Source organism: Mobula birostris, chromosome 23, assembly GCF_030028105.1.
Source record: "Mobula birostris isolate sMobBir1 chromosome 23, sMobBir1.hap1, whole genome shotgun sequence".
NCBI lineage: Eukaryota > Metazoa > Chordata > Chondrichthyes > Myliobatiformes > Myliobatidae > Mobula > Mobula birostris.
In genome coordinates, this window is record NC_092392.1 from 8,425,382 (window position 1) to 8,434,910 (window position 9,529).

Here is a 9,529-nt window from a genome sequence, read left to right on the forward strand (position 1 = left end):
CAGACCGAGTTTCCAAAACGCTACATGAATCACACACGCACATTGTGCAATGGAATTCGCGATATATAAAGGACCGGCACAACGTGAGCGGAGTAAGGAGCCGGGCGAGCAGCCAGTCCACAGGTAAGCCGCCTCTCAGACGGGGAGGAGGGGGGCAGAGATTATTGCTTCGACTGGGGCTTTCAACGGTTTCCGCTGGGGGCGTGAGCGGCACGGACGGGCTTTTAGCTGCTGCTGACAGAAACGGCATTATTCATACAGGCTTTTGATTCCCGTGCCGGAACTTGAAGCTGAAATCCTGCACCATCTGTAGATGTCACTGAGTTCGGCGACTGCTGAAAAACTTTAAAACTTTTGAAAATTGTTTCCTGCCTTTTCTCCCGCTGTAGTTCTCTGATTATTTTCTCTCTCTGTCTGTCTCTGAGTCCCCTTGATAAAATATGCATCTTACCTCGCGGAGTTCCCCCTCCTTTCCATCTCTCGCTCGCCCCATCTTGTTCTTTAATTACCCCACCAGTCATCTCATCTACCTTTCATTATTTCTTTCTCTCTCTCTCTCGCTGTCTTGTTTTTCTTTCTCACTCCCCGACTTTCCCGTGCTACTTATTTCTCTGTTCACTCTTCCTTCCATCTGTCTCGTTCAATTTCCCGTCCACCACTTTGATCTACTCCATCCTTCACGTCGTTCACAGCTTCTGTCTGTCTCTCCGCAATCTATATATATATGCAATTTCGCAATCTCTCTCTGTCTAAACACCGCAGTGCTAATTTAACCCGCCTTTCTATTTTGATCTACACCCTTCACTCGTTCTTTCCTATGAAACCTTACCAATTCCTATAAACTTCAAACTGTCGTTCAGCAAGCATGTCGGCTCCACAGATGTGCTGAGACTGAGGAGACTGTCACACCACCAAATCCGTCCCCCGACCCCACCAGCCACTTTGAACTCGAACTCCTCCCAGAGCCCTGGTTCCAGCCAGCGCTGGCCCCGGCACCGTAACCTGGCGCTCAGAGCGGCGCGATTCCACTCGGAGTAAGCGAGCCAAAGGTGCAGGGGGGAGTGAGTCATCGAGCCCTCTAGCCCAGCCCGAGAAATATCCGGGGCTCAATTCTCCAGGGATGTTGAGATGTTTATTGCAGCAGATTGCGTGGAAAAGGACCAGAGCCATCTCTCCCAGAGAAGAAAAAAAATTCTTTGAGAGTTAGAAAGTTGCCCTGGGGGAAGTTGTGTTGTGTGTGTGTGTGTGTGTGTGTGTGTGTGTGTGTGTGTGTGTGACTTTCCCCCACAACTAGACACAATGTTTACCAGCGCAAAGTAGAGTTTAGATTCGATGTAAAATCGTACCAACACCTTGTTTGTTAGATTCAACCTTGGGCAATCCGAATCTCCAGTCTTAAGATGAGAAGCTTCGCCCTCTCCGTCTGGGCCGCCCTGTGGGTGCTGACACCTCATTGCTCGGGACGTCCCGCGGGCACCGAGAGACGCATCCAAGACGCTCGTCTTTTGGCCAAGACCACCATCGTCCGCATTCAGCAGCTCAACCGCCGGGTAAGCCCCTTCCGAACTGTAGCCAGATGTGGAGTGGGAGTGGCGGCCGGTTCAGAAGTAGGAGGGAAGTAGGACGGCTGTGCAGTGGATTTGTGAGGGTGAAAGATGAAGGCGGGGAAGCGGGTTGGGGGAACAAGCGAATTTAAGTGATAGCGCGGGAAATTGCAAATGCTAGGCGTCCCGCTCTGCTGGGAGTGATGGAAAGGACAGAGGAGTAAACTGAAGCACAGGTTTGATGAACCCCAAAACAGAACAATGCATCCAGCGGCCTCAAGACGAGAACAACAAAAAGAAGCTTTTTGGAGGAACTCGGCGCGTCAGGCAGCAAGCTTGGAGGGAAATGGACAACTGACGTCCAAATGAAGGGTCTCGACGCCAAACGTCGTCTGTCTATTTCCCTCCATAGATGTTGCCTTACCCGCTGAGTTTTCCATCCTGTGCGTTGCCCCGCCATACACATTCACACTGCACCACTAGAGTGCCCAGCTCACCTCAGCTCCGCCGGCTTTACCGAGAGGCTGCACTCTGTTATTAGTTAACATTGATTCCGGCGCGCTAGTTGGAGAGAACGCCGGTCAGCAATGCCCCTTCTCTTTAGGAAGTCAGTTAAATCTGTCTCGTCAGTCGAGAGACGCAAACGATCTAAACGAAATTGAGTTAAGTGGACGGATAGGTGGAATATTCAGAGGGACGGACAAATGTCAGGTTGCCTCTGACGAAAGCACCTACCAATTCCGTTCACCGTTTTACACATAATTCGTTAAAACGTTTGGAAATATAATAAAGAATAAAACAAAACCACGTGTTTGTAAAACCTCAACTATATTTCGATATTTATTATACAAATTACGATGATGAGGAATAAAGATGAACGATGGAAATTAGAATAAAGTTAGTAAGCGGCTGCGAACGGAAGGGCGAATAAAGGTTGGAAATTATTTGTTTAATTATGTCCCTCTCTTTAGATACTTTTTACTCCTCTCTACTGTTACGATATTTACATAAAATTCTTGTACGTACTCAAGCTCCTTAGTAAATTACTTCCTGAATATTTCTGCTCCAAACCGCCCGATTATAAAATTATTTCAAGAGTGAAAAGGAAGCGTCCGATCAGCAAAACGAAATTAGCAGCAACAAGTCCTTCCAAACGCAAGGGAGACAGAACCGAAATCGCTCAATAGCTGGGCACATGGAGTAACATTTCTCAGTACATTATGAATTCCAGATCAATCACCTTAATGTCTGTATGAGAGTAGAAAATTAAAACGGAATTTTAAACGACACTTATATGACACGAACATGTCATGTCAATAAATAGCCAAAAATAAACATATTTCATATGAAAACGTTAACCCGGAGTTCCGGATCTGAGGAACCGGACCGATGTAACAGAAAAAACGCAAAGGTTCGTTTTTTTTTTGTTTAATTTAAACTCCGGGGTAAGCTTCCTTCGCTTGGTTATGTATTAATATATTGTGACAGGTTACCTGAATCCAGTTTGTTCTCGTTCCCTCGCTCGGAGCCCATGTAACCTGTCTAAAAGGCTAGTTAAGATAACAAGAAGTACTTCTCTCGAGAAGTTGAAATCCTTTCGCTACCTCTCGATTAAGAAGTAACAGCTCCGAGTCTCCCAGGCACACTCGGTCTTTGGCGTGCCAACTGAACTGGCGTGGCACGTCAGGGTGCCATGGAGCTGGGTGAAGATCCGTCTGTGTGCCATGGAGCTGGGTGAAGATGCGAAGCCCTCCCCGCTGCGTCGTTCTCCCCCTGAATTTGTGCAGCTGCTGGGTGAGGGCAGAACTGAGCTATGCCGATCAAATCGATGCTCACGCTGTAAACTTTCTAACCCCGAGTGCAAGGAGTCAGAGGTCAACGGTAGAAGTGGGATGCAGAATTAAAACGCCAAACAGCTAGAAGCTCAAATCGTGGTCAACTTGGCGGACTGGACGAAAGCATTCAGCAAAAATCGATCTCCCAGAGTAAACAAGTCGGTCAGCTGTGAGAAGCAATCTGCGTTTATTTAGAACCATAGAACCTTCCCTTACAGGAACGTTTTCAGCAGGAGGTACAGGTTACTGGAAGCTTGATGGAAGAAAAAAGGTTTGATAGGCAGGTAAAAGTGAGGGGAGGGGGAGAGAATTTAGGAGTTTAACATCAGGCACAGCTGAAAATGGTGAAGAGAGAACCGTGTGAACCCAGAATGGGGTGGGTTGGGAAAGGCCCAGAGAAATAGCTGCTTGAAATTTGGCCTAACGGAGAGAGGTGGCGAAGGCCAAGGTCAAAGTAGATTCAGAGAAATAAGGATAAAAATATTATTTAAACGGAGAATATGAGATTAAATACATCCCAGTTACTGATAGTCCATTTGAGGATTTTGAAGGGTTGTGAGAGATGGAAAAAGTTACTGGCATAGGGAGGAGTAGATCATTAATAAGGACACGCTGTGAAAATAGGAGATTAAAAAAAATGTGTTGCCAGTCGGAAATGAGAAAAAGGGATGTTTCTAATTCCACGTTCGAACATTTTTGATAGCATTTGGGGCCCTTATCTGAGAAAGGATGTGCTAGCATTTGAGAAGGTTCAGAGATTTACAAGAATGATCCCAGGAAGGAAAGGGTTAATGTATGAGGAGCGTTTGATGGCAATGTTGGCCCCACCATTGGAGCTGCTATTGTTCCTGCTAGTAAGGCGGTTCTGAAAGCACAGGAGATACGCGGGCATCTCTGTGAGAGAAAAACAGAATTAACATTTCACATCAATAACCTTTCAACAGACAGATTTTGAAGTTTTATTATATTAAGAGCTGCTGGAATAAGAACATATAAAATTGAAGTCAGCGCCATTATTTGCACTGGCTACATAGTCACCTTAACCAAATAGACATTATCCCTAGTTTTGGGGTAGACAACAAGATGTTTCAATGATACTGTAAACGTCTGTAGTTTGAAAATGTGGGGATAACTGATGTTAATAGATGGGTGGCTCCATAACTTAATGCTATAGGTAAGTTGTTTCAAACATGATCTTATTTTTTTTTCAGTTCAAACCCTCACCAAGAATAGAAATCAGTGGAGTTAATTTGATTCCAGCACCACTCAAAGACGTTACTCAGGAGAACCTGGGGACTGTGCATGGGGCACTGGAATGTCTTGCTGAGAGCCTCGCCACTCTCCAGATAAGTAACACTCTGCAGATCCAGACTGACTTGAAGAACCTCAAAGTGCTGCTCAGATCGCTGGCAACTTCGCACGGCTGCCCCGCCTCCAGGTGTGCGGCGTCCCAACAGCTGAGGAATTTCCTGCAGAGGAACTCTGCTTTTGTTCTCACCATCAAACACGTCGTTCTGGACAGGCTCCGAAACTACCTCAGTAGGCTGCTCGTGGTATTGGGCAATCCTTTGAGTTGCATGGGTCCACCCTTGAAAAGGTCTTCGGGGTATGTATTTTGAGCACTTGGAAGGTACACCCATAATGGAAGTGTATGATTTAAAGAGACATTATTCTCCCTTAGCTGCAAATCGTTTAACATCACAGCTTTAGGTTGGCTGCGGGAACATTATCATTGGATTCCGAGACCTTGGCCTAGAAAACTGAGCAGAATGGCTCTTCCTGAATGCTCTTTCACAGCTTGAGCGGTCAATGTGAGCCAAAGATGCAATTGTATTCTTCCTATCGCTGAGGATGAGTGCGCTGGTAGGAAAGCATCCCAACAAGCATTATTGCCTTAAAGTTTAGTGGAGAAGATGTTGAAAGAGAACATTTGTCTAGATATGATTCTGCAGACGACCACAGGATAGAGTAAAGAGTGGAGGTGTGGAGGTGGGATAAAGTACAAGGGCTATCACAGGCAACCAATCTCAGATATTTAAAATCCATTGAATACATTCAAAAATATTTATTATTATAAATATTAGCCCTTGACCTTCCCCACCCACCTGGATTCACCTAAGACCTTCCAGTTAGCATCCTTCCCCTCCACTACCTTTCTATTCTGGCATCTTCCCACTTCTTTCTCAGTCTTGATGAAGGGTCTCAGCTCAAAATGTCAACTACTTATTCATTTCCCTAGATTCTGCCAGACCCACTGAGTTCCTTCGGCAGTTCGTGTGTGTTGTTTTGGATTTCCAGCATCTGCAGATTCTGTCATGTGCCTTCTGCCCTTTGGTGACAAATTGGCACCATGCTGTGCTGTGTCTGGTGTGGATGATATTCACACAAAGAAAGCATGTGTGAATTCAACCATAGGAAACACTCACCTGTTGTTAAAGTTGCCCAAATTTTATGTAAGATATCCCAAAATCCTACTAAGAATATGACAATTGAAATATTAAAATTGGTATCGAAAAACTTTTGTTGGGACCCAGAAAATCAGCTGCTCAATTTAGTCACTCATGATCGGTCAACAGCTAACCGAATGGTGAAACATGAGTATGGCCTAAATGATACCCGGAGGGACTAGAGTAGGTCACTTGACCCCTCAGACCTGCATTGCCACTCGAAATGATCATGGCTGATTCTCCTAACACTCACAACACCCATTTTAAAAACTGTTCGTCATCTTCTCATCCACCTTTCTCAATGATTCAGAGAGCAAGCTGGCAGACTGCTGCCGGATCAGTCCTGCTGATTCTTCTTGTTCATTTGGCTGCTGCAAGGAATGGCTTGTTGAGACGTCACGGCCAGATGTCAGATGTGGAAACGTGACTAAATCACATCAATCTCATTGCTCCTTATCTGCCAACTGAACTCTTATTTGTGAAGTTGAGTTCAGTCAAATATCTGTTCTCCATATTCCATTCACCAGTCACCCCTCTGCTAAGTGACAAATGATGAGTTTCTGTCTTGTAAAATATTGATGTTAAAGCTAACATCCTTCTTTTTATCCTGAGTTCAGTTATCTCTCCAAGCCTCGAAACCTTCGAAGATCTCTGCTTTTCCTTACTTTTGACCTCTCACATCTTTGATGACCGTATCTTCTCACATCAAAGTTGCTGGTGAACGCAGCAGGCCAGGCAGCATCTCTAGGAAGAGGTACAGTCGACGTTTTGGGCCGAGACCCTTCGTCGGGACCCTTTCAGTTAGTCCTGACGAAGGGTCTCAGCCCGAAACGTCGACTGTACCTCTTCCTAGAGATGCTGCCTGGCCTGCTGCGTTCACCAGCAACTTTGATGTGTGTTGCTTGAATTTCCAGCATCTGCAGAATTCCTCGTGTGTGACCATATCTTCTGTTGTCTCGGCCAATGAACTGTTCTCCCCAGACTTCTCTGCCATTCTTTCCTTCTTTAGATTCAGGATCCATAATTTAATAGCATTTCCATTGCACAATTGTGAAGGAGAATTTAATAAGGTCTCCAGCTCCGCTGCAACACAATAAACACAAGAATAATAAAAAACACAATAAATATAAATACATAGCATAGCTTATATACAGAGATTGATTGTATGTCCATTAAAGTGAAGCTAGGCACAGGAGTGTCTGTACATAAGGTGACTGATGTGAAATGATAAAGTAGTGGTGGTTGGGGGTCTGATGTGGTCAGTTACTGGGTGGAGGTGTTGATCAGCTTTTCTGTTTGGGGGAAAGTGACTATTTTTGATCCTGGTGGTCCCAGTGTGGACGCAGCGTAGCCTCCTCCCTTATGGGAGTGGGACAATCAGCCCATGAGCAGGGTGAGTAGGATCCTTTGTGATGTTACTGGCCCTTCATGATGTTACTGGCCCTTTCTGATGTTACTGTACACTGCACCTCTATGTGCTCCTTACCACTGGCTTCTCAGTTGAAGCTTTTGGTGAATATCACTTGTCACAAATGCAAACTGGGTTATTGCTGAAAGTGGAAATAAAAGACTTGCTATGATGCAGTCACGTTTCCAAACTTCTGGAAAACCAGAATGCCAGTAAATGAAGTATATTTGGAATGTAAATCAAATAAACAGCAGATGCTGGAAATCTGAAACAAAAACAGGAAATGCAGGTCAGACAGCATCCACCGAAAGGAAAGCAGTTAACAATTTGAGTTTGAGATCCTTCATCAGAACAATTGGTATTTAGCTCCTTCACTGATAATGTCCAAACGCTGCCCAGAAGAAGGCAATGCAAACCACTTCTGTAGAAATATTTGCCAAGAACAATCATGCTCATGGAAAAACCATGATCGCCCACATCATACGACGTGGCACAAAATAAACAAACAAAGGAATGAATATCCAAACAATGCCTTTAAAATAAGTCTTTGCTCAGTTAGAATTATGCAGCTACAGGAAGTGTGATTATGTCTCTTTAATGTTTAGCATATCAGGTTTGGTAACTTTTATTTATTTATTTACTACCAGTAGGCTTTACAGGATAGAAACAATCTAGAAACAATAAATAAATAAATACTATTTTCTGCCACAGTCAGTATTGAGTTCCTTCTGACTTGGTCCAACTTGGGATCAGCTTCCTCCATTAAACACGTAAAAAGCCCACTTGGTGCAAGGGTTTAATGCAGAATAAATCTACCTGTAGATTTTCCTTAAACTAGTGCCTTAGTTTTAGTTTACAATATACTTGCTTACAGGTAATGAGTGGGACCAGAGGAGCATATTTCTGGTATGAAAAGTAGTAATGTTCTGTCTCTCATCGCCTCACCAGCAGGGTACAGCAATCTACCTTCAGGCACTTCCTAGTCCAAACCAGCCTGTCACCTGATGTCACTGTAATGAAGTCCATATTTATTTGGAATACTGGGCTTTTATGTCACCAGTGATTCCCATGTCTTGAATGACTGCTGCACTGTATTTACTGAATGTGTACTGTTGGTATTTGGATGTGTAAAAAATTATCCAAACGGAGAGGAGTGGGACCGGAAAAGAGTTGAGGGAACTTGAAAAAATAACTTATTTGTAATAATGTAGATTTTATGATTAATGCCTGTATTTTAATTTATTAAAAAGTAAAGCTTTAATATTTAAAAATTGCCATCTTTTGTATCTTTCATTAATGACTACAACTTACAAATCACACCGGCAGCTCCAAATTGACCATTGTGCACTGTGGTCATTGATTCCGTAAGTCTAATAACTAAGCCCAGAAATAGTCTGACTTGAGCACATAACTACAAAGTAGTTCGCTGATTCCAACTTTGAATGCTTATGGAATTTTAGAATGGTACAAAAAATGTTATTCAGGCCATTCTCCTTGTACCAGTTCTCAAAAGAACTATCCTTTCAGTAACGGAGATCACTTGGGTGGAGTATGATGTTCTCCGAGGGGCTGTTTGTTGGTGGGTCCTCAGGCGGCTGGCAAGGGCGATCTGGGATCCACATGTTCTGGTGCAGTGCGGGCAAGTGTAAATGGTGGTTGTGGTTAGTGTTTGGGTCTTTTGTTTGTTCAGTCTCTCATTTCACAGCTTCCCCTTGTTCTGTGCGGCACAGCAGAAATCAGTCTCACTTAGCACAGCTCCCTCTTGAACAGATTACTTTTTGCTCTTTCTACCCAGTGCAATGTTTTGTCAGTTTTTAGGTGTAATGTTGAATTTCTTTGGGCTGATTTTGACGTTATCTTTCAAACATTTTCTTCAACCCGTTGACTTTCCATCAACTGGGAGTAACGGATCTGTTAGTGGGGCCTGAGTGAGGCATCCCGATGACGTGACCTATCCATCGGAGTTGGTGTCATTTTCTGGAGGTGGAGGAGATGTTCATGTTGGCCTCCTCCAGTACACTGGTGTTGGTGTGCCTAACCTCCCAGCTGGTCCTCATAATCTGCCACAGAGATCTTTGGTGGTGTTGTTCCAGGGTTTTGGTCACCAAATTACAGGAAGGGTATTAATAAGGTTGAAAGAGTTCAGAGAAGGCTTACAAGGATGTTGCTGGGACTTGAGAAACTCAGTTACAGAGAAAGGTTGAATAGGTTAGGACTTTATTCTCTGGAGCGTAGAAGAATGAGGGGAGATTTGATAGAGGTATATAAAATTATGATGGGTATTGATAGAGTGAA

The 9,529-nt window shown here is 44.1% G+C and overlaps 1 protein-coding gene across 1 annotated transcript; it reads left to right on the top strand.

Annotated features, from left to right (window-relative positions):
* The first annotated feature begins 1,400 nt into the window (after window positions 1-1,400).
* On the top strand, window positions 1,401-4,998 carry lepa (leptin a). Its single transcript, XM_072241842.1, has 2 exons — window positions 1,401-1,550; window positions 4,591-4,998. Exons 1-2 carry the CDS (start codon window positions 1,401-1,403, stop codon window positions 4,996-4,998), a joined length of 558 nt encoding a protein of 185 aa, XP_072097943.1.
* Window positions 4,999-9,529: the final 4,531 nt, after the last annotated feature.

Bases quoted from the DNA above. Each gene is read 5' to 3' on its own strand.
- lepa (XM_072241842.1), top strand. From the start codon at position 1,401: ATGAGAAGCTTCGCCCTCTCCGTCTGGGCCGCCCTGTGGGTGCTGACA. The intron at 1,551-4,590 runs GTAAGCCCCTTC...TTTTTTTTTCAG, and splicing joins TTCAGCAGCTCAACCGCCGG to TTCAAACCCTCACCAAGAAT.